General features: G+C 40.4%; 2 protein-coding genes across 2 annotated transcripts; both read right to left on the bottom strand.

Annotated features, from left to right (window-relative positions):
• Positions 1 to 4030: 4030 nt before the first annotated feature.
• LOC145490973 (uncharacterized) lies at positions 4031 to 24149 on the bottom strand. The gene is made up of 3 exons (XM_081470093.1): positions 23465 to 24149; positions 23123 to 23300; positions 4031 to 9911 (listed from the first exon to the last, which is right to left on the bottom strand). Exons 1-3 carry the CDS (start codon positions 23567 to 23569, stop codon positions 6184 to 6186), a joined length of 4011 nt encoding a protein of 1336 aa, XP_081326219.1. The 5' UTR covers positions 23570 to 24149; the 3' UTR covers positions 4031 to 6183.
• Positions 15283 to 16313, bottom strand: LOC145490276 (uncharacterized). The gene has a single exon (XM_081469403.1). The coding sequence runs from the start codon at positions 16298 to 16300 to the stop codon at positions 15620 to 15622; it is 681 nt and encodes a 226-aa protein (XP_081325529.1). The 5' UTR covers positions 16301 to 16313; the 3' UTR covers positions 15283 to 15619.

Below are 24149 nucleotides of genomic sequence, written 5' to 3'. Positions count from 1 at the left end.
AATGATCAGCAAGGCAATTTAAGACATTTAATGAAGAAAATTTGGCAAATCTTAATTTTTTTTCTAAGCTTCCTTGGGTTTATCCCTGATCTATCTCAATTTTACTTTGTGTTTTAGCGACCACGTATCCGATGGCCTTTGACATTTCCTTGTATCTATTAAATAAATTCTAAAATATCCGGACTTATGATGTAATGTAAAAGGTACAAATTCTTTAAAAAAATACCCAGCTCGACATTCGAATTTCCGCGCTTGTTGAAAGGGAAATGTACAATTTTCAGACTACTTAAGGCTACCGCACACTAGCCAATTTTTTGTCGTAGAACTGCAGATTTTTTGCCGGGGTCAAATCGGGTTAAAATTTGTCGGGCCATCAGCTTGCCGCACACCAGCCGATTTTTTGTCGCGACTAAGCGCGTTGAGGCTTAGGGCCGAGTCATCCAAAACCAAGATGGCGCCTATTCCACTGGCGGGACTCTCATGACATTTCCTAATTGGTTGAGGCGCGCGCGAGCCCCGACAAATTGTCTTGGTCCACCGCACACTAGCCGACAAGGCCCGACAAGACGTTTTGAGATCTAGCACTGTCAGATATCGCCCGACAAACCCCGATCTTGTCGCAGACTTGTCTGAATTCACCGCACACTAACCGACAAGTGAAGATTTTCTGTCGGCCGACAAAAAATCGGCTTGTGTGCGGGGGCCTTTACTAATAGCTGAAAATTGCCTAAAAAAAATTGTTTGGTGAGAAATGTCGCGATTTTAAACTGATAGCTGATCGCGTGAGGAATTTTACTTTAAAATAACTTTAAAGTAACTTTACTTTAAAGTAACTTTAAATTATCGAGTTGACAGTACTTTGCACTTGCTGAGTGTGAAATATCCTGCCAATGCTATTCAAAATAAGTCACTTCTTGGTTTAGACTAATAGGTACCTCACTATCCCAAGACAAAACAAGAATACCCAATCTTTATTTTCATGATAACGAGGGGCAGTTCAATGCATGATTGGATCCAAACAGTAATAATGTACAGTAATGCGAATTATAATTTTATGTGTCCTCGGTACAATAGAGAAACGGAAGGAGTCAGGACCTCTCAAGTTCATGGGGCAAGGCTCTGGAATGGAATTCCTCTAGAAATACGTAAGAAGGGCGCTATCGGTTCCTTTATTTCGGCCATGAAAAAACATTTCTTAGCATAGTGTTCTGAATAGAGATATTCATGTGCTTTGAAGACTTTGAATTAATAATTAATATTTACAAGTGCAACTTATATAAAAAGGCTTCGGCTGAGTTCCATTAATGAAGCCCGTTGTATCCGACACTGGTAAGAATTAGAATGATTTGTTTGAAATATTTGTCGTAGTTGATTCCAAACAAGAGGCCTAGAGGCCTTAACGCGGATGGTTTTTTAAGTTTGCAGTGATCATCATTGGTTTCTGTGCGAAGAGTGAGGCCCGGTAACGAAATTAAGTGAAAATAGTGAATGTTTTTTTTTCTAAAGGAGAAGAGAAAACCTTAGTTGTTATTATCTCCCCCCCTTCCCTCCCCCACCCCCTCTAAGGAGATAGGCTTATCAATCATGGACTACCTGCACAGCCTCGGGCCATTTAATTTTGGTGGCAAAACGTCTAAGGGTTTTTTTTCTGTGCGAAGGTTTTTTGGGGAAAATTTCCAAGCCCCCCACAAACAAAGATTTGTCTTTTGTGACGGTTCCCTTTTCCTTTATGCTGCGATGACACTTACGACGACACTTCTCCGACAACTTGCACATGCTCAGAAGCGAAAAACAAACTTGCGGTCACACGCGTACGATCTTAAAATTTCGGGAAAAAAGACAAGTAAATACAAGAGTGAAGGGTATTTCTCACATATAAAAAAACTCCTGATGATCTGTGTGATTTTGGCTTGATAGGAGTCACTATGAGAAAAATTCAGAGATTTCCCTTTACGCGTTAATAGGTAATATCAACATATTCAGAGAGTTGTAACCAAAAAATTACCGTAAAGCCAGCAAATTCTTGGGATGAACATCTTGAAAATCTCGTTTAATCACAGCACTTATACTGGAAAAGAAACACCTTTTCGTTCAGAAATAGATAAAATGACCTCGAGCAAACAAACACGCTCTTTCTACATGAGAGAAGAAATCAAAACGCTAGTAATTTTTCGAATGCTATTTGCATACGTGTCGCCCAAATCGATTAGACATGATTAGAACACATGAATGCTCTCTAATTGATAATGTTTTCTATTATTCTGAACAGTTCATCGCGAATGTTACCCCACGTTTTCTACGAGCCGCACAGTTCTCATTCGGCTTGCTATGTATGGCTTTGCTCCGTCTTAAAAATAAATGCTAGTTCTTAAGACGTTGCTGTCTGATCTGGAAGCGTAAACAACATACATTTGAGACATTTGGTCAGATCAAGTGAGTTGCAGGGTAAACAATAAGTCCTTCCTCAAGCGTTCGAAACGCTTGTTCAGGTTTAAATATTCCAAATCGAAGCAATGCGAAAACTTATAACGATTTATCTAGAAGTCCAGATCTGTGCGCTCGTGTTTTAGGAATGAGGAAAGTGCCGTGTCAAAGCGTTGACTAAGGTTGCTGTCAGTTTTGCGTTAGACCGCCGGAGAGATTAAAAGCTGGAGTATTAACTTCTAAATATTTTGTTCTACCCAGCGGGAGACGCGAGATCTAAACCAAGAAGATTTAATAAGGAACTGTCGCCGGCTACAATTAGTGTGCACAAAAACTGAAATTAAGCAAGTGATGGATGGAGAAGAATAAGGACTCTAAGAAGAAATATCCAGTTTGGGACATCAAGTTCGTTCTGCCAAGGTGTCAGGAGAAAAGGGTTAACTTTTGTTGGAACAGTTTTCTCTGACGCAGAAGCAGAACGTTTAGATACTACCGTATTTAAATTTTTCAGTTCTAGTTTGGGTGTTTCTGCTGAAAGAAAGGAGGGCAAAGTTCATGCATTGTAGAAGCGCAGTAAACCAAAACGTTTACCACTCGCTGAAACATCAAAACTTTATTAATGAACTCCGTCATTTTCAATATCAGTGATGCATAACGTGACAGAGGCAAGCGAAGCATACATACATTTTGATAAGGTTGGTCTGAATGTGGCAACCTTAGGGCGGGTGTGGACCTGCCATAAAATTTAACTAACCTAACATTGAGGGTTAGGGTTAGGGTTAGTTAAGGAAGGAAATCTTAAAAATATAAAAAAATCTGGGTTTTTAGAATTAATTAAACAAGCCTCTTTTTCAAATTGTATCTGGTCGAGAGACCTGGAAGCACTTTTAAGTTTTCCTTTAAAAAGCTGTAAGGATGAAGCGTCCCTAATGACTTTAGGGATGGCCGCTCCATACCATGGGGCCCCAATACCGAGTCCGCGCCTCAATTTTTACTTATCGACAGTGTTACGTATCCCAAGCAGGGATGCAAGTTTTTTAGGTAAGGTGTTCAGGTAAGGGCGATTAGAAGTACTGAGACTGTCAGGCCAGAATTGTAGTAAAAGGAATTTGATTGCAGCATTTTATATAAGGTGTGACTATTAATGGTAAATTTTTCTCTACTGCTGAAGTCTAATCATTTGCAATTCCCACTCGTCAGAGAAAACGCATCTTGACGAAGCAAACATCGTGCAGAATGCCTACTGTTCTCGGGACATTTACTTACAGTTCATGAAATATCTTAGGTCTGTCATATTGCCATTATTACTCAAATAAACGCGAGGTGGCGAGTCACATTGGTTAAGATAAACCCGCGTTTTTTCCCTTAGAGAATATAACTTTGCTCATCAACTTGAAGAAGGCGCAGCATCGAAACAATGAACTTTTCGTGGTATTGTTTTCGTTATTGTTAAGCCTATTCGCACCTCTCAAAAGTAAATTTACCTCTTCTCCCTGAAAAAGAAGGGAGGGAAAAGAAAAACTGGTGAGAAAAATTTGTTATTGATCCGTATAAAAGAAATGAAAACGCGTGAGCAAAAAAATTTGTGTGGGAGTATAATATCCGGCATGCGCAGCCTGGACCATAGCAAAAAACCTTTCAACCTTATAATGTGCATATCAAAATAACTTAAACAGTTTCTTACACGGCGGAGATGATCAAATTTTTAAGTTGTCGGACTTATATATTCTTCTTATCAGCCGGGTATCAGTTAAATTCAGTGCCGTGAAATTTTCCGCATCTGTCCCAGACTAAACGATTGAAAACACACTGTCCATGTTGTAACTTCGTTCCCAATATCTTTCTTTTTGCTGCTTCTTGGATTTCTTGGTCACAAGGAATAAGTTGCTCTCGAGACACATATTTGATTGGATAGATTCTTTGAAAAACCCCACTGGTTGATCTCTTACAAAAACTGTCCAATTACAGCACACACAGTCTCCAAAAGATGTTTCAAAGAGAATTCAAAACAGCGCGGCAGCATATGATTACCTATCGAGAACTTCACCGAAAATTCTCCCTGCAAACCATTTTAAACTTTCTAAAGGTCTGCAGGTACTGTGATTAAACAGTTTTAGTTAAGGATCAACCGGGAAGGAAACAAACGTTGAATTAGTGAAAGTCTTGGCAGAATCTAGCCAATCAGATCATTTGGCTCTAGAGCCACCCACTCCCCCAAGGCCCTGCCGGGTAAGACAGACAGGTGCCTCTGGAGATGAGAATTGGGACGGGATGTAGGCCTATTGTAAATTTCGTTGTGGTGCCAAACCTCTCTTCTTTGCGTCCCTCCTTGATAAGCTACTGTGTAATTATGATCACGTGGCATAAGGATATACACTCTTTGGTTTTAATTGAGAGCCATGTCTAAGCTGAGAATAATCTGTGTTCTTACTGATTTAGTTTAACTAATCTTTTAATTAAATCGAAGCTCAGGTGAGCTGAGGACGGTAATCAACGTGAGTTGCAGCTAATCGAATTACATGGTATTGCCAACAAACATTTGAGTTAAATGAAGGAATATTACATAGATGATCAGGAAAAGGAAAAATGACAGTGATCTGCCATATAGATCTATTTTGAAACGAGATTAGGGTTCAGGCGAACACCATAGGCATTGAGTGTGTGACGTTAGTACGACGAGTCTTTGAAGGTCGTAGAATATTTCCTACCTACACATTACCATTCCGCGATCAATCCTGAGGCGCAAAATCTCGCGACTCACTATCATGTACAAAATAGTGAACAGTAAAATAACGGTTGATATCCCAGACCACATTGCACGCCCCACCCGCATTACACGTTCGTATCATGGCAAACGTTTTACTAATATCAGCAGCAATCTGAGTAATACTTACTAGCATATTTTTTTTACGAGAACTCTGAAGGAATGGAACGCTCTTCCTTCATTCCTATTTGTTAGACCAACTGTAGCTGACTCCAGGCGCGACTACCGCAAGTTCAGAATTAAAGAATTAAGGATGTCGACTGAAGCACTGATCAAGAGCACTGGACCTCGAGTTGATTTCCAATGATTTATCTTTATCACAATATTCCAATGCTCAAAACCTTCAAACTAAAATACAAGCAAAATATCAAGTCCAAGCGTCACGAAAGGACAAAGCCGAACAATAATTGGATATGATAAAAACGCGAACGCAGGAAACGGCAAAACAACTAAACTAGAAATAAAACCGACGAAATGAAACTAAGAAAGGTAAAAACACTGCTTACCGATTGTCCTCTTTGTACGCCCGAGTAGTTATAAACGCAGGATCCAAAAAGCTTCGCTATAAACGCAATCAAACGCAAAACACAGACCATGCACACAGACGACTAGTTAAAACGCACGAGGTCCTGAATACGACCTGACGGAAACGTCACTAATATCTAACCTAGACAGTTACACCAACCTTCTGTGGAGTCTTTTAAATCTGCTGTAACGGAATGTCTCACCTCTTGTGATTGATTTCGTGTGCTATTATGTATATTTTAGAAACTTAATTGTTATGTATGTATTTTATATTTAGATGTTTAATTGTTAAGTAGTTAGTTAATATTCCGCACAGTGATGGGAAACCCTTGTGAATTATAATATATAAAAAAATCCCTTCTCAACAGGATTTTGTATGGCAATGAGACTTTTGCCCGTCAAACTCCATTTTTCTTGATAGGCATGATATTAACACTTCATATTACACTATGGAATTCTTCAGGAACCCCTCAGGCAATAAGGACCAGTTGCCTGGACCTTGATGAAGAACCAAGAGGCATTGCTCGTGTTACGCATTCGGGCATAGCAGCTGACAAGATTCTGATGCAGTGGTACAAGACTCGGATAACTTGAGATAAAACAGCAAACACTACAAGGAGACAAGCCACAGAAGGTAGCAGGCCAAGCAAGACAATCTCGATCCACAGAAAAGCGTGAACAAGGCTTTTACTTGGTCCCGTGGGCTCTATTCCCTCGGAAATATACGTGGCTTCTGCTAAATTGACCGTGCAGATGGCAACCAAGCTAATAAGAGAAAGGCTCTCCCAGATATTGGCTTTACGGTCGCGGAATGGCCTTGCTGTAAGATGATGCAACAGAATTAGAAAACATGCAAAATCCAGGCAGACGAAGCGTATCATGGGATCTGTGGAGAAAGTATGGATGGTCAGCAGGATCAACCTTCGGCCAGTCAGTACACTTTCCCAGTATAACGTGCCATGCTTGCCATCGGAGGAAGGTCGGAATGGATCATGAAGAACCTTTTTGATTTCTTCGGCATCGTCGCTGGAATCTACCCCGTATGGGTAAGGTTGGTTTCTGTTCGGTCTCTTCTTGCAGTATCGAAAGAGCCAGATAAGAAGAAAAGGCAGAGGGAATGCACAAGATATCAAGAATTCCTTGGCCGACACTTTGTCTTTGGAAAGCATCAGCGATCCCCAGAAAAGGACTAAAACCAGGGGAATGACAAAAGCCACTATGAAGACAATCAACAGATATTGCCACCACTGCCAACACTGAATGTTCCCTTCCATAAAGAGACGCCAATCTTGACTAATAGGAACACAGTGCATAAGCTTGAGAGTTGTATCTGCAAGTGTTTCGTATCCAAGTAACAATGTTTCCAACGCCACAGCCAGATACAATGGCAGTGATGGGTCTGGCAAGTAAAACAATTTGCTAATGAATCGATGAATGGCGTAGATAAAACCAATGGAAAGCAATGTTGCCAAAAACTTTAGGCACATGAACAGTTCTTTGGTGACGGCATCAAGACCAGGAAATGGGCAACCAATACTACCATCCATAGTTTTCACTTGGAAATTAAAAAGTGCAATCACTGGTGGAATGAAGGGAACCATGCGAAGAGTATTCTCGGGGGACTTAACCATAACCAACTCTGCAACTTGATAAAAATAGAAGACGATCTTCAGGTACCCAGCATCGTGTTTATCACTGCTGTCTTCGTTTGCTGACGACTGTTGGCGAATGTTTTTGGTTTTTTTCGTAAACCACAAACTCTGCTGATATAACAGTGAGAAGATAGGAGGCTTAAAGATGACGTAAAGTGCAAAGAATATGACGTAGATAAACGATGCCACCCAAAACCAGTGATCATTGCATTTCTCTATTTTTCTGCATGACGTGGAATACAGGACTTCACTGTACCCAGCAGAACATTGGCCACACAGCACACCTGACCTGTTACCATGACAAACATTGTAAGCGTGACGAGAAGGATTGGTTGGAGTTCTGCAGTATTCCACTGGACATGAAATGAATTGCAGACTTGGGGGTCTTGTTGAAATGTTGAAACCCCAAAAGTTCTCTTTGGCCATAATGTTTCCATTTTCACACTTTGCTCCGTAGGGACATTTCAGGCACTCAGTGTCCTTGTTTACGTTTAAACCACTGGTTGAACCTCGCTGTAAAGTATAGAAACCATCGGGACACTCATCACAGAATAATTTGATGTAACTGACGTTCACCCAACATGTCTCGTTAGCATCCCAGACAGGTTTCTCATCACCATCCTTGACAAGTTCAAAACCGGTTACAGTTTTCTCTTGTTTCATTTGCTGTCCGTACCGGCAGCGAAGAGTAGAAGAGTTATCAATGTTTATTAAGCTGCACTTAGTAACTTCAAACAGTGGGTCATAGAATTCCCTGTCAACGTTAGCTGTAAAAGAAGAACTTTCAATCGTGACGGGACCGACACTCTCAGAGCGCAGAAAACAGCCATAACTAGAGACTGGTTGTTTTACGTATCGTTTAAAAACAGTTTGAATAAATGAACTATTCACAATATTAAGCCTACCATAGCCTGTTTTCATGAACACGTGACCTCCCGGTGTTAATCCTTCGTTGTCTTTAAAATGACAGTTTTTGATGGTGACGTTGCCGTTCATGAGGTCTAAAGCACCAGAGACACCCACGTTGCCTTCAAATATGCTATCCTCAAATATGACAGGGAGCTTAAAGTTCTTCTTCCATATAAATTCATTACCGATGTTCCGTTCTCGTTCGCAACATTTAGGCGGATCGTCGTCTGTAATTTCGATATGCACGGTTGCTCGATCGACTAAACGATGCATTAACTGAGAGTTGTTAAGAAACTTGCAGTTTTTAAATGAAATCAGCCCATGAACATTTTTGTCGGCCTCAACGGACAGGGCACAACCGTGTAATTCGAGAAAGGTAACATTTTCGAGAAGTAACTTTGCTTCAAAGTCTAAAGACCAATATAACTGTTGATCTGGTTGCATCGTCACCACATCGTGAAAATGTTGTGTTTGTGTTGTAGGACTCAGTTCCTGCGTGGGACGTTTTATTGCAAATCTGATTGCATCACCAGAGCCTCGTGTTTCGTGACCTAGAAACAGGCTGTTTCTTACAACAAGTGTTTGGTCGCTTGTTGAGCAATTGTAACCTTTACTTAAACAAGAAGTGGTTGACATCCGAATGCCAATCCTGTTGTTTGCCAAAAGACATTCGTCGAGGAGAACTTTTATCCCTGGTGTTGACTTTGTTGTTTTGGGAGGACCACTGGCCGCGATGGAATACCCATAGGTGGAGTTTATAATCAATTTGGCTAATCTTAAGTCAAATCCACCGTGGACAAAAACAGCATTCTGGTTATTTATGAACGAAGTGTTCGATAATGTCACATTTCCATGGCTCAAATCGTGCCGAATTCTCACCGAGAAAGCGAAGCCATTGTCCTCGTGACCGAGCTCTCGGAAAATGGAATCGGTGATGGACGCAGTTACATACATCTTCGGAAGCTCCTCCAAAACTGTCGAACGGACGTACACGGCAGCTGTTGTATTTCTATCCCATGATGTTACATTAAACTGTCCCTTTCTGCCCTGGAAAAGGCATCTTGATATCGTCAGATTGAAGAATTCGTTAAATAAGTAGACTATTATAGAGTTTTTATTGTACCAGAATTCACTGTCGCTGACCGCAAGCGTCGACTTCTTGCGGCTAGGAGCAGATGATTCTTCTTGTCGCATGTCAACTCCATACCGGCAGTTCATAAACTTGCATTTAATTATTGCAACATTAAAGGAGGACACATTATAAAAAATGACATCAGTAGCGTTGAATACAAGGTTAGAGAGAGTGACTTCAAGAATGCCACCTGTAGCATGTGTGCCAAAAATTAGATCAGCGGGATTTTCGCAGGAAATGTGGGCCTCGGAGAACTGACCTTGTATTGTAACACTTTTGAGTATTTTTATCCTTTCTTCCCCATTAGTATCGTTATCAATTCTTGAACAGCCGTATGGATGTAATTTACTTTTCTTTCCATTAAGACAAATCTTGCCGCCATCACGAACTAGCCGTAGTGCTTGTGGTAGACTACGGCATGGCGTGAGAGAAGAACCGCAGTGAGGAAAGTCTTCGCCAGTAAGGTGGGAAACAAAGAGACAATCATCTTCTTCTTCGTCAGCACCTGAAGAAAATCAAAATGTGAAACCTTGTAATATGCAAACTATATTGGCAATTCCCTGAAGAACTTATGAAAACGAGTTTTCATTGCAGACACTAATTTGCCCTGGTGAAACTTACAGTAACTCCCCGGAAAACGAAACACCTTACGTTTATAGAGAGGCACACAAATGAAACAGCCATCTTCTCGACTCATAATAACTGTGCTGTCGTGTCCGAATCCCCCGCCCCCTCCCCCTCCCAGCCGAATGCCATGGATTTATGCCACGGTTTGCGCATCTCAAAAAATATAGCCTAAGTTCGTCGTTTGCAATCCGTGTTAATCTTCTCTATCCTAAACCATCCTTGTTTCTCTATAGTTTATTGTTACAGCTTTGGTGTTTTTCTATCTTAGTAAACTACTATTTTCAGGTTTCCTTCAATTTATAGGTAATTTTGTAGGTGGCTAAAATAACTCAAAATACCGACTCTGAGCTCATTTAGTCCACAAATGCTGAATATCTCAAGCAACGAGATAAAGGGCAGTAGATTAGGTCAGGTCAGTTCATTCCCGTACAAGTAAGAAAATTATATTATTCTGTATAAATCTTGGCCAATATATTGATATTCGTTGATGCTCGTGCATCAACTTTATTGTATTGTGTATTGCATCTGGATATACTTAACAGTTTTTATAACATAACTAAAGCAAAGCGCGCGCTCTGATTGGTTAATTTAGCGTCTACTATTTGCCTATGGGTGTACGCTGCTGACGTGTGTGCTAATGTTTACAAAGCAAATCTTTTGACAGACATTGTTACCAAAGTAATGGCCAACGTTCTTCTGCCAGAAATGCGAAACTGTCTTCACAGTTGTCTGAAGATGAAACTTTATCGAGTTACTGGCGTGCAGTCGGTTATCACGAATGAATTTTCGCGCGCTTGTTTTCTCTTGTCATGTAAGACTACACGAACATTTTTTTGTGATGTGGCTCAATAAAAGGACTTTTGTTGTTCCAATGTCTCAATGTTATGTTATAAAACAAATGGTAAACGCCATAGCGTGCACTATTGAGTTATGGATGCACTTGGGAGGTTTGCTAAGCACTCAAGAAGTTAGAGTCGCACTCGGCTATCCCCTCGTGCGACTCTTACGCTTCTTTTTACAATACTCAACATTACAATACGATACAATACAATACATTACTTACGGTACTTACAGCACTGGTTGCTTGCACCACTGACAGTTACAATACTCTTCTTACATTATTCACATATTTTGTTTTCCACTTACTATTATTATTATTATTATTATTATTATTATTATTATTTTCTTCTCTTATTGTTAACATTTTTACGGCTATGTTACCTTTTACATTCAGGCAATACAATGTATACTAAGTGCTATTTAATTGTAGTAGATACTTGTTATTTAATTAACAGTTGTAGCTATAATAGAGCATTAATATTAAAAAAATAATAATTCGTATTATTATCAAGCAGATTACATCTGTTTGACTTGTCCTCGATTTGTGGGAAACAAAGGCAAGAAAGAGGAGTATTTAAGTGATAGTCCCTCCGATGCCGTTGGCGGCAGGTGCACCGCTGCACCCGCCAACAACATTGGAAAAGCTGAGGAGAGTTTCACTAAAAGAGGAGAGTTGAGACATTTTACCCAGTATTGTCTTCCAAGTGCTAATTATTGACAGTGTTTTCAATTAGGTCTCTTTGTTGTACTGCATTCACAAAATCATGAAGGTCAATGGACTTGTTATTTAGTTTACAACTGTAGATAAAATAGCGCATGAATAGTGTGATGTGGTTGAATTTATTGATGGTACCTTTCTCGTTTAAGTTGGAAGTAATTCCGAATAAAAGTTCCTCCATAGTTGGAGAGATTTGTGAATTGTACGTTGTATTAAACCACCGAATGTACTTTATGTATGAATGATTTCGTAAAGGGGCAGTGAATAAAAGTGTGGTCGATTGAGTCGTTTTCCCCACAAAAGCAGCATTCATCGTCAGTTCTAATACCATATTTGAATAGTTCTCTCTTTGTCACCACGATTCTATGAATAAACTTTAACTGGAATTCTTTTAGTTTTGGTTCTTTGCAAAGTTTTCGTGTTGTCTTGAATATCTTTGCCCAATGTTCGTCGTTTAAAGAAAGTATTTCGCTCCATCTTTTAGTACCAGTCTGACCTCCATTGTGGGTTTTATCAATGAAAAGATTATAGAAGTCTCTCGATTTGGCTTTATCAAGGTTGAATGTGAAATTTCTCTTAAAAAAGATGGTCGTTGCTTGTGAAGAACTGAATATTAACTGATTCTATTTGTCTTGCTTTCAACCGTAACCGGTCAGGTATGGCACCTGAAGATATTGGATGAAGTTTGTGTTGCATGAAAATTTTCTTTTAAATTCCTGGAATGAGAGATAGCTTCCATACTCCTTCAACAAGTCTTTAATAGGCACAATTCCTTTCTCCACCCATTTACTGAGATAAACAGTTTTCTGATCTACTTGAATTTCTTTGTTGTTATATAATACTAAATCACTTGCTTGGTCGTAACCGTAAAGTTTTTTAATTCTTGGAAGGATTTGAGAATGTTCTGGCAATTGAGGAATATACTTTGTGTCATAGTTGCATTTTAAAAGAACATTTAGGCCCCCCTATTTTCTAAAATAGTAGTTTGGCACGGGACGCCAATTTTTGTCTCCAGTGTTCAAGAGTCTAGGGATCCATGCGAGTCCCAAGAATTTAAACATAAGATCTACATCTATCAGACGTAGCCCACCTTTCTCTGAATCTTGGTAAAGAACGGTTCGTTTGATTTTACCCTTCTTTTTTTCCATATAAAATTGAACAACTTCTTTTTCAGCGTGCCTGCGATTGTATCGGGAACTTCAATATTTCAAGCGGAATAAATGATCTGTGAGATGCCTAGAGTTTTGGTTATTAAGACTCAACCAAATAGCATGAGGCTTCTAGCACTCCACATATCCAGTTTTGTTTGTAGCTTTCTTAACTTCAAGGTAAAGTTAAGGTCGTCATTACCTATCTTGTCGTACGAGAAGTGAACTCCTAGGATCTTAACAGGGGTGTGCATCCACGTCATGTCCAAGGGGTTGGTTCTATTGTTAACCCACTTTCCAAGCCAAGTCGCCTTTTTTTTTTTTCATGTTTAGCTGTAGACCAGCTATCCTATCGGACCCTACCGAAATCCTTGACTAAATTTAAAGCTTTTCCCACTGAAATTAAATCTGTACAAAAAAGATTCGTGTCGTCGGCAAATTGTGACAGTTTGAGTTCGTTTGAGTTCGTTAGTTTGAGTTCAGTTTGTTACCAAACAGATTAACGCCTTTGACCCCCGGGTCCGCGTAGCGTAATTTTATAGACATTAATACAGCTGAGAGGATAAACAGAAACGGTGAGAGAGAGGACAACCTTGCCTCACACCTTTCGACGGTTGAAACCACTTCGTCATGTAACCATTATTCAATACTGCGCTCTCCACGTTCGTATAGAATGTACTGATCCCTAGTTTTATGCTGCTACCAAAATTAAAAGCATCTAAGATTCTCATAATAAAGGGCCATTCGAGAGAGTCGAAAGCTTTACGAAAATCAAGAGCTACTAGAATGCCGGGAATTTTTTTGCTCTTTTGTAAAGTCTAGAACATCGCTAATAAGAATGTTTTCCCCAATGTAGCGTCCTTTCACAAAGCCTGTTTGGTCTGGGTGTATTAAGTTCGGCAAAACCGTTTCTAATCTTTTTCTGATCTTTAGATCAGCATTCAGTAGGGTTATCGACCTCCAGTGTGCAGGTCGAGTAAGGAGCCGTCTTCGTTTGGTGGTAAAGTAATAATGCCCCTTCTTTGCGAGGCCTCGTTTAAGCAAACCAGAAGATTTTGACTTAGTAGATCTAAAATAATTTATAGAATTCCACAGTGAATCCGTCTTCATCTGGCGACTTATCATTTTGGAAGGATTCCAATACATTTGTACACTCTTTATAGCTTAGAGGACCTTCCGAGTTATCCCCACCGTTTTTGCACCAAAACTGATAACGTTGTTTTTCGATTTGCGACATCGGAATGTCGTCGATATCTAAACCTGACCATTGTGCGGAAAGGCTTAGCCTAGTACTACCATCTGCTTATCATTAATATCAGTTGATATTTAAATTGATGACGTCACAAGTGGTACCAAGAGTACGACCATTAAGTGGCCGTATATGGCTACTTGGGCGTCAAAGGTTTAACATCCGGCGAGAAAAAGTTGTTACAAATAGTGTCGTCTAACTGTTCGAGCTGGCGCCTTATTTCCTCTGCCCGGTCTCTGGATACTTTTGGTTTATATTTCGTGTACGAGATAGTCGCATCCCTAATTTCCATTTTGATTAGCTCCCACAGTAGGCCTTTGTTTGTTACTTGACGGTAATATTTTACGGTGTTTGAATAAGTTATTGAATTTCTAGAGTCCGGGTCCCCTTGGGCTTTCGCATGACCCAGACAAAGATATGTTATTTGCGTTATGGTCGGGTGCAATTGATGGATAAATTTCTGTTTTCTTCACCCTTTTTGTTAAGTTTTTTATGGCGCGTTTTCAGGGTCAAAATTAAAAACTAACTTTTCCACCTTTCCTTACCTGCTAAGTAAAATGTCTGTCATTTCCTGTCTTTGAAATTAGACAGTACGCATCTCTTTTGACCTCCGAAACAATACATTCCGCGTTTCCTGAATACTAAAATCATAACATCCGGCATATTTTGACCTTTGAACAAAATTCTCTGCGTTTCCTGACTTCTCTCGAATTTTAAGTCCGGCATGTTCTGACTTTCAATGTAATTAGTTACCAAATACCGTACTACTTAGTTTAAACATCTCAACTAAACATCCCATGCCGGCACCTGACAAGCCATTTAGTTCATAATGAAATCTCGCCGCTAAGCCGACATTGTGATTTGCAAAATTTGCAAATGCGCGTTTTCTGACTTCTCGATTCTACCAGGCGTCTTTTCCGCGTAGGCGTGGACCCTACAATAATACACATAACATGTGATCAGGGTTTTCAAATTGGAATAAAGTAACAGGAGGAAATCATAAAGTAGGCGGCACACTCTAGGGTCATGATAAAGGAGGCCACACGTGTAGAGGAGTGCCGAAATGGCTTACCTCCTCCTGCACGGGGGGAGGGGGGGGGGAGGGCAATGGGATGAAGACCGTGGAAAATTTGAAAATCTATTTGTCTTGAGAAGCATTTTGATGACTGAAAAGTGCTTTTGTCGGAGGCTACTGTACACTTTATTTTAACAAGGGTTTATTAAAAATTCCTTGAGGGGAGTCCATATTCTGCCACTGCTTGTTGGAAAAGGCCAAGAACAGTAGCTGCGGTATTCTTTGTTCCAGCCCTAAGATATACAGGAAATCTTGTGTATCCATCAACTCCACAATGCACTACAATCTTCCATCTGAAACTTAAAAATACATGAGTCCATACTTTGCTGTCCTTTCATGGATTCTGTCCTCACTACCAACAACTAGTCTCCTTCGTAGCCGTTTTTTGGGTGTCACGCAACGCTTCTTTGGAGAGAGCGTTGCGTAACATCCCCCCACCCCCCACCCCGAAAAAAAAAAACCGGCTGGGAAGGAGACTAACCAACAACCACCTGTATTAGAAACTAGGCGCAATAAATCTGAATAAATTTTATTTATAATCAATTACGAATAAGGTTCACCTGATCAATTTATGATTCCCGTCTATGTGCCATGTGCCACAGTACACAGCTCTTGGTGTAAGGAATAGCCATCTCACTGCAAGTCCCTCCGGATCCGTTCTTTGCATGCATTCTCGGGCTCTCAGCTGGAGCACATTTATATTGCGCAACACTAGCTGCGATTGGACCCTCCGATATCCCGCATCTGGAAAATCCCTATGAAAGGATCTTACCATGTTATCAAGGTCATCATCACTAATGGTTGTCGTCCTGTCGGTAATGGAGATATTGTACTCCCGCATACGTCTTTTTATGGTACTCTCACTCACACCAAGGGCTCTGGACATGTCGGGTAAGTTGATTTCATAATCGGCAAGATATTGCAGCTGCTCCCGTGGAATCTCGAACCTAGGACGCCCAACCGTTCTAGGCTGGTTTGCTACTGCTGGGGAGGAATGATACCAATTCCGCTCTACCTCCGACAACATTCGCGTCACAGTGGCGAGTGAGGGTCGAACTGTATCAAACACCTGCATGTTGTCAGCAAGTCGAACCAAATGGCGAGAAATTTGTTCCAATCGGTACAGAACATAATCAGCCACATCTTCACTAACTGTGTCCTGTTGAAGTCTCCTTGCAAGGTCGAATGATGTATGGCGAAGACTGCTCAAGAATTGCTCTTGTGCCGTCGACTCCATTAATAAATCCCCGGGAAAACTCCGGCCCCCTTGGGTCCTGGCACTAGGTTTGCATCAGGGATCCAGGCTTGCGCGGAAAAGACGCCTGGTAGAATCGAGAAGTCAGAAAACGCGCATTTACAAATTTTGCAAATCAAAATGTCGGCTCAGCAGCGAGATTTCATTATGAACTAAATTGCCTATCAGGTGTCAGTATGGGATGTTACGTTGAGATGTTTAAACTAAATATTACAACATTTGGTAACTAATTACATTGAAAGTCAGAACATGCCGGACTTAAAATTCGAGAGAAGTCAGGAAACGCAGAGAATTTTGTTCAAAGGTCAAAATATGCCGGATGTTATGATTTTAGTATTCAGGAAACGCGGAATGTATTGTTTCGGAGGTCAAAAGAGATGCGTACTGTCTAATTTCAAAGACAGGAAATGACAGACATTTTACTTAGCAGGTAAGGAAAGGTGGAAAAGTTAGTTTTTAATTTTGACCCTGAAAACGCGCCATAGTTTTTAGCCAAAAGAAAGTAGTCTATCCTAGATTTCATTCCTATTACTTTTGATTCATATATAAATTTGCGTAACTTAGGGTGGCGTACTCTCTGGATGCACTATCGAAACATTTGCTTAGGTATTCAGATTTGCCCATGGACGAGTATTTGATGGGCTGTAGATAAAAGTTTTGTCACGAAAAATACAGTAAATGCTAAACTGTTCAATGATAGTGACAGAAGCCCAGGAAAACGGTTTCATTTCATAGTCGGTATACCGGTCTAGTTAGCTTTGGTGTGCGGCACTTTGTTGCGGAGCTTAAAGGTCATTAAAGTCATTAAAGGTTAAAGCCGACATTTATCTTATCGAACATAAAGTTTGCAAATTAGGAAACTGAAGCAACAACTTTAAGTTCGCTTTAAAGTTTTCAATACTGACGGTCTCTTTAAAGTTCAGCCATAACCCCGAAAATATTTTTTCGCCTATATAAATCTCCTTACTTTTCTGATCACCACCGCGAAAAAAGTATCGTTGTAGCTGTTTTCGTTAATTTGCTATGAATTTTTAAAGTCCGTAATATTAGCTCTTTCCGCGCCCACGACCGAGGAACAGCGTAAGTTGACCTGTGACGTCATCGAAGACTAAAATGTTTTGCTTCTAAGAAGAATATATGCGAACAGGCGATAATGTGACTTAAAATCGTTGCAGAATGCAAGGAAAATGTGCTTTTGGAGGGATTCGCAGTACAGCATGCTTAGGAGAGAGCAATCGTCTTCATTCAATACCTCTATCCCAATGACACTCGTCCAGAAGCGAGAAAAAGACGGAAGAAGTGTGATGACTTGTGCAAAGTCGGGCCGAAAGAGGGAGCCATCCAGCAGTTCTTCGATCTCGGGTTCGCCGCTACTGTAAAAACGTAGGATTTTCATGGCCTGTACATTCTTCCTTAGCTTCTAGTGCGAAGCTCGACATTGTCAAGGCATATGAGACACGAATGGTTGAGATAAGCTGGGAGCCATCTGACTATTCAATTAATGGCAACTAGGTGAGATAATTATACGGCAAATTATACGCATCGAGTTTTCTTTGTCTTCGAAATAGAGAGCTTTCTAACATACGTCCAACAACGAGGCGATTAAGATCAGTGAAGCTTCGAACTGCAGAACTATGCATTTGTGGACTTTATATACAACCACACGCACGAGGTCACAACTGTTTTGTTCTTTGAGCAACGAAATATATTTCAGTTACAAACTTAAAACGAATCAAGCATTGATAAGTATATGAGGAAAGTAACACAAACCATTTAGATTCGACTTTTCCGACGAAGATTGTAGCACTGAAGGGAAACTAAAGGAGACCGGGGAGGAGAATGAGCTTGTTTTTGGCCGAAACGCAACACTCAGGTTATTAGCGTACATAAATATATGTTGTTATATAGCTGGCGTTTTTCCTGCTGCAGCGCGCCCATTCATTGGCTAGTTCATGGTCACATGACATCTAACAATGAAACTGTTTCCCGCCAAATGCCACGAGCGGACAACATTGCGAAAACTATGACGTCAAACGGGAAACAGTTCACTCTTACCCGCGAAATGTTGACCGCTGTTGCACGTCATTTGCAAATAAAGTGATTATATGTTTTGCACCGGTTTGACCCATTTGTTTTGCTACATAACAAATCACTTAGTGACTGGCCCGAGGGAACAGAGAATTTCGTTTCCCTCGGATGTCAATGTTCCCTCGACTTCGTTTCGGGAAACATTGAGATTCTCGAGAAACAAAATTCACTGTTCCCCTCGGGACCAGTCATTAAGTGTTAATTATTGACCGACTGGGAGGTCCGTACAGTGAAAAACTGTGACCGAGGTCTTGAAAATGCTGCCCGAGATCGCAGGCGGAGGTCAGCATTTTCAAGCCCTCGGTCACAGTTTTTCACTTTACGGACCGACCCTAAGGGCCTCTTCATATGAGCCCAGTCAACCGGGCTGGCTCGGTTTCCGAGATCTCGCCTCGCTTCTCTTTCCTTCGTAAAAATTGCGATGTGTTCATATGAGAAGCCAGGCTGGCCCGGTTACCGAAATCTCGGTAACCGGGATGAAAATTTTCCCATATGAACACTCCAGCCCGGGTAACCGGGACGCAACTTTTTAGACGAAATAGCTTCGCTTTCGCAACATAGCGGCCAAAATGGCATAATTTTTGCCTTGTATGTATTTCCACTTTAGGAGTAGGCGAATTAGCTTTGTTAGTAAAGTTGCAAGAGTCCGCAAAGCTGCGACAGCCGCGAACGATACAAGTTTAGGTTCCACCATTTTGGTTGTGTTTCTTGGATTTTATCCCGGTAGACCGGGCTGAAATTTCCCATATGAACAGACAACAAAATTCGTCCCGGTAACCGAGCTAGCCCGGTTACCGGGCTCATATGATGAAGAGGCCCTACGCCGGCCAATAACATATTCATCTTTTTTTCCTGCGGTAAATTGGCTTACAAGTGGGTTTGTTTTTACGCAACGTTGTCATTGAATCGACTTACGCGCCGTCTACAAACCATTCGTAAAAAAGCTAACGAGCGAGTAACTCAGATACAAGACAAAGAAAGATGTATGAACTACTTTATGTCAGTTGGATTTAGTTCACCAGTTAAGTTCTCCAAAATTATTTTTCCGGTGTGAAATTTCGTGCAAAGTTTGAAGTTGTACTACAAAAACAATGTTTGCCGGTCATTGCGAATCACTCGACTTTTCTACCGTAAATTGAGTAGCAGATAGCTTGGAAATTCGTTAAATGTATTCCACAGAAATTCTCTCAAATATAGCAACGATCGGAGAAGTAAACTCCACTGAAATTGAATTTTTTGCTTAACATTTGAGAGAGAGACACACAAGATTACGCGCCATTACAGCGCCGAGCTACGAACAGCCAAACAAACTCTCACAACTTCAAAAACTCAATTGAATTTACTTACAGTGACGTTCCTTACCATTTAAAGATGAACAAAGATAAACTTGTGTTGATTAACCGTCTATGGAAGTGTAAAAAGGGGCGAAAGATTGACGATTACCGCTAATTCGTTCACGAAAATAGATCAACACGACGGATTCCGCCCGCTGTGGCGGTCCGGATAAGTCCGGATGGAAAAACTCCGGGCGCTCGAGGAACCAATGAGGTTGCAGGATTTGTTAAATTCGAGCTGAGAAAAAGATAAATTTATCTATTTATTTATTTATTTATTATTTATATATTTATTTATTTAGTTAGTTATTTAATTATTTTTCTAACACGGGTAACCGCACGAACAGGATACGCTCAGTGATTTCTGTGTGTTGTTTTTTATATATATTTGTCGATCATTCCTTAGCTAACAGAAGTAATATATTTAGATATCGCTTTGAAGTACAAACTTTTATGATAGAAAGGTCACGTACGAAACGATTACCATCACGTGGATAGGGTGGTGGGTAGGCTTAAGAATTCATTCAACTGGGTGGTTGGAGCAACTCCACTTTTCAGAATGGCTGCATAGAATAAGTTTCTTGTGAATACATTATATTTTCCTTGAAAACACAGATTTCTTGTTTAGAGAAGTAACTTGTCAGCAATTAGGATACCACGCTAGAAAAACACAAATTTCAACAAGAGCGATTTTCTTGAATGGCTTCACTGTTTAATACTGTAATGCACCTTTTAATGGTGTGTCTTATTATAGGAACTTAGCGCGAATTTCAAAAATTCGCGTTAATTTAATTAAGTCGTGTTGATTTATGTTAATGTTAATTTCCGCCAACCACTGTACATTCTTAGCAAATATAAAAGAAAATTACAAAAAAAGGAAGAAAACACTCTCTGTACCGGGTTTGAACTGGAGACTCCTGCGTCTTATCAACTGAGCTATAGTAGCGCGGTACGAAAGCAAGATGCAATTATTTAGATTTAAACAATTGCGCATTGAGACGCTTTAAAAAATTGTGAATTGCTCTGCTATAAACAAATCAATCCAAAAACAAAAGAGACAATTTTCAAGTCAATGATGCAGGGATGATGTTTGTTAAATTTCAGATCTATAGCTTTAATATTCAAGCTAGACTAAAACGGATTTGTCAAGGACGTTCGCGCTAATTGTTTCTGCGCAACCTTACTGCGCACGCAAATTCACATGCCACGTCATGCATCGAGCGCGCGCTAAGTACTAAAATGAACAACGATAGGGCAGATGGCCATTGTTATAGCTTTGCTTGGATTTGACGATCTTGGACGTTCGGTAACCCCTACTTTTTTTTCCAGAAACAGATTTTATTTATAATTATCTCCACATTGAAAGTGAAGAATGATCATCGCAGTAAATTTTCCAACTTAAGCAATTGGAAAGAAGAAGCCTGAAAAAAAAATCAGGGCTTCAACGGGATTCGAACCCGTGACCTCCGCGATACCGGTGCGATGCTCTACCAACTGAGCTATGAAGCCACACATTGGGAGCGAGGCGACTTAATTGAGTTCATATCTTCCCGTGAGGAGTGAAATGATGTGAAGTTTATATTTGCGAAGTTTTTAGCCCTGATTTTTTTTCAGGCTTCTTCTTTCCAATTGCTTAAATTGGAAAATTTACTGCGATGATCATTCTTCACTTTCATCTACAACCGCAGTTTATATATGAATTATTTCATATAAACCTCACATCATTTCATTAAGTCGCCTCGCTCCCAATGTGTGGCTTCATAGCTCAGTTGGTAGAGCATCGCACCGGTATCGTGGAGGTCACGGGTTCGAATCCCGTTGAAGCCCTGATTTTTTTTTTCAGGCTTCTTCTTTCCAATTGCTTAAGTTGGAAAATTTACTGCGATGATCATTCTTCACTTTCATCTACAACCGCAGTTCATATATGAATTATTTCATATAACCTTCACATCTTATCTCCACATTGTCCAAAAATGAACAAAAAAATCAATGTGGGAAGTTAAAAAGGAAATCAAGATTTCTGTCCACGGGACATCGAATCCTGCCATCTTGCGGCTCAAGGCGCGTGAAACTATGGTCGCTAAATGCGAACTTTAAGGGAGGGGGACATTGGGGGTTGCGGTATTACGATATTTGACAATTTTTCTTGCGGTATTTCGGTAATTATAATTTCGAATTGCGGTATTGCGGTATTTTCCGAGCCTGCGGGATGCGGTTTTTTAACATTTTGGACGGTATTAAAAATTATCCTCCAAGTCCTTCAATGTTTTCCGATGCCTTTTCCAGTTTCCCATTGGAAAATGGTAAGTTATTTTTAGTTAACAGTTAGCCAACACGCGAATGGATGTTAATTAGTTTGCTCATTTTGTCTAAATCGAACATTACAAATTCCTAATTGCTATTTCCGTGTTATTTGCTCTAAACTTGACATACAGAGTAGTGGTTTCGGTATGACATTGAATTTTGACCCGGCCAATTGAAGTGTTGCGGTATTTCGCGATGTTATTTGCGATAATGCGGTATTTGCCGAAATTTTTTTGTAGTAATGCGGTGTTCAGAACCCCCCAATGTCCCCCTCTTAAGGAACCTCACCAGTTGACTAAATTCACTTAACAGGCCCACTTAAACAATATTTGGCAGAGAACATTTCCCTTCAAAAATGTAATTGCAATATTTTTGGGCTTACAGAGACTGTGGCCTTATTCGCTAAAGTATTATTCGCTATTCATGAGTCTCCTATCGCTCTGAAGTACATATATCTTATTAGATGTTTTGGTGTGTAGTGTCTCTGTATATTTGTACGAGTTGTGCCGTATTTTGACGAGCCCGTGGGCGAGTCAAAATACAAACCACGAGTAAAAATATAAAGCGATACTACACACCAAAACATCTAATAGGAGATTTATTATCCAACTGCTGTAGTCAATAAATTCATCACCGAAAGAGGGAGAGTGTGAGTGTTTTGCGTGCGCGCGCCGACCCGTGCGGCAAACAGGTTTTCTACTGTACAAATAACTGTACAATATCGCTGTACATTTGTACTGTTATTTGGATGGTATTCGCTGCAGTTGGATAATAAAAACTCTTATGATAGAACGATCACGTAGGAGGTGACCATCAGCTCCTCTATAGGGTGGTCGGTAGGCTTAGACTAGGTTTAAGAATTCATTCAACTGGGCTGTTGGAGCCATCCTGCTGCATAGAATTACAGGTAGTCTCTTAGAATTAAATGTAGTTTACCTCGTTCGTGTGTACAGACCTCACTGCGTTCGGTCTGTACTCACGACCTCAGTCAAGATTCTCCCATACAGATCTCCTGCTCGGTTAATAACACTAATAAGAGCTAAGTACTATATTTTAAAAGTTTTAATATGCCTCTCACCGCCTGTTTGTATCCTTGTGGTTTTCAGCGCGTCCTCCATCTTTTTGACGTTATAAATCGGGTATTTTGCACAAAAATTGGCTAGCTCATTACTGAGCGAAGACCGATCAGTTACTTCACTGCTCACTGTCCACGTGTGGTCAGTAATTCTAATATCGCTGATATTTTTGCCAGACTTCTGCAAGATTGAGCATAGACAACGTCAGAACCTCCTGATAACATTTAAAGAACCTTTCATGGTGAGTGATAGGGTGGCTGTTTTTCACAGGTCCTGGATTTTAAAGCAGAAGAGCGTCCTTAACAATCGATTAGTAAACACTTCAATAGTTTGCATGTTCTCACCTCTGCTTTATCAAGATCGCTTAAGAGTTTTCTTGGTGTCGACAGGCTTCTGTCCAGGGGAAAAAGGTAGCAGATCTTTTTTTCTGGTAACAACAGCAAGCTCATGTTCTGTGATGATGAAAAATAAATCTTTTTAAAACAGATGAGTCGAGTGGTGAAGATGTTCTGGATTCTGGTCTCGTCGGTACGCTGAAGCCGATATCTGAGGGCACCTTGAAAAATTCCCTCCAGATCTAGGCTATGTTCACACTTGGTGCCCGAGCACGATTTTAACTGGGCACTAATGTGAAAACACTTTTTTTTTTCCAAGTGCTCACACCAGAATTTGTAGTCGGGCACTAACTGGTACTTGGGTTTCTGGACGGTACCGAGTGTCTGAACGCAACACTATTTTGTGTCAGTGCTCTGGCAAGGGCTTCAAGTGTTAACACAGCCTTAGTCATGCAGGCCCGCTCCGTGTAGTAAGCATAGAAACACAAGGGAGAACGGGAATTCTATCTCGAAACACACGTTTTCTGCACATTACAACGTCAATTTCAGAGAGATTTTTAATTTGAGCTAATTTACAAGCTACGATTTGTCGTACCGATTTTTTGGGTTCGCAGTTAAGGTGGCTCAAAACAGTAATATTTCCGTGAGACGCCTGGGCTCTAGCACTCACTTCAGCGTGAGGCTTCACGCGATA

This window comes from Orbicella franksi, chromosome 6, assembly GCF_964199315.1.
Source record: "Orbicella franksi chromosome 6, jaOrbFran1.1, whole genome shotgun sequence".
NCBI lineage: Eukaryota > Metazoa > Cnidaria > Anthozoa > Scleractinia > Merulinidae > Orbicella > Orbicella franksi.
Note: the sequence above shows the minus strand (reverse complement) of the source record. Positions and strands in the feature narration are given on the sequence as shown.

Excerpts from the sequence above, each read along its gene's own strand:
- LOC145490276 (XM_081469403.1), bottom strand. The coding sequence starts at position 16,300 with ATGGAGTCGACGGCACAAGAGCAATTCTTGAGCAGTCTTCGCCATACA.
- LOC145490973 (XM_081470093.1), bottom strand. The coding sequence starts at position 23,569 with ATGAGCTTGCTGTTGTTACCAGAAAAAAAGATCTGCTACCTTTTTCCC. Across the intron at positions 23,301-23,464 it reads GCGATCTTGATAAAGCAGAG|AAGTCTGGCAAAAATATCAG; the intron begins GTGAGAACATGC and ends TCAATCTTGCAG. Across the intron at positions 9,912-23,122 it reads CACAAGGATACAAACAGGCG|GTGCTGACGAAGAAGAAGAT; the intron begins GTGAGAGGCATA and ends GATTTTCTTCAG.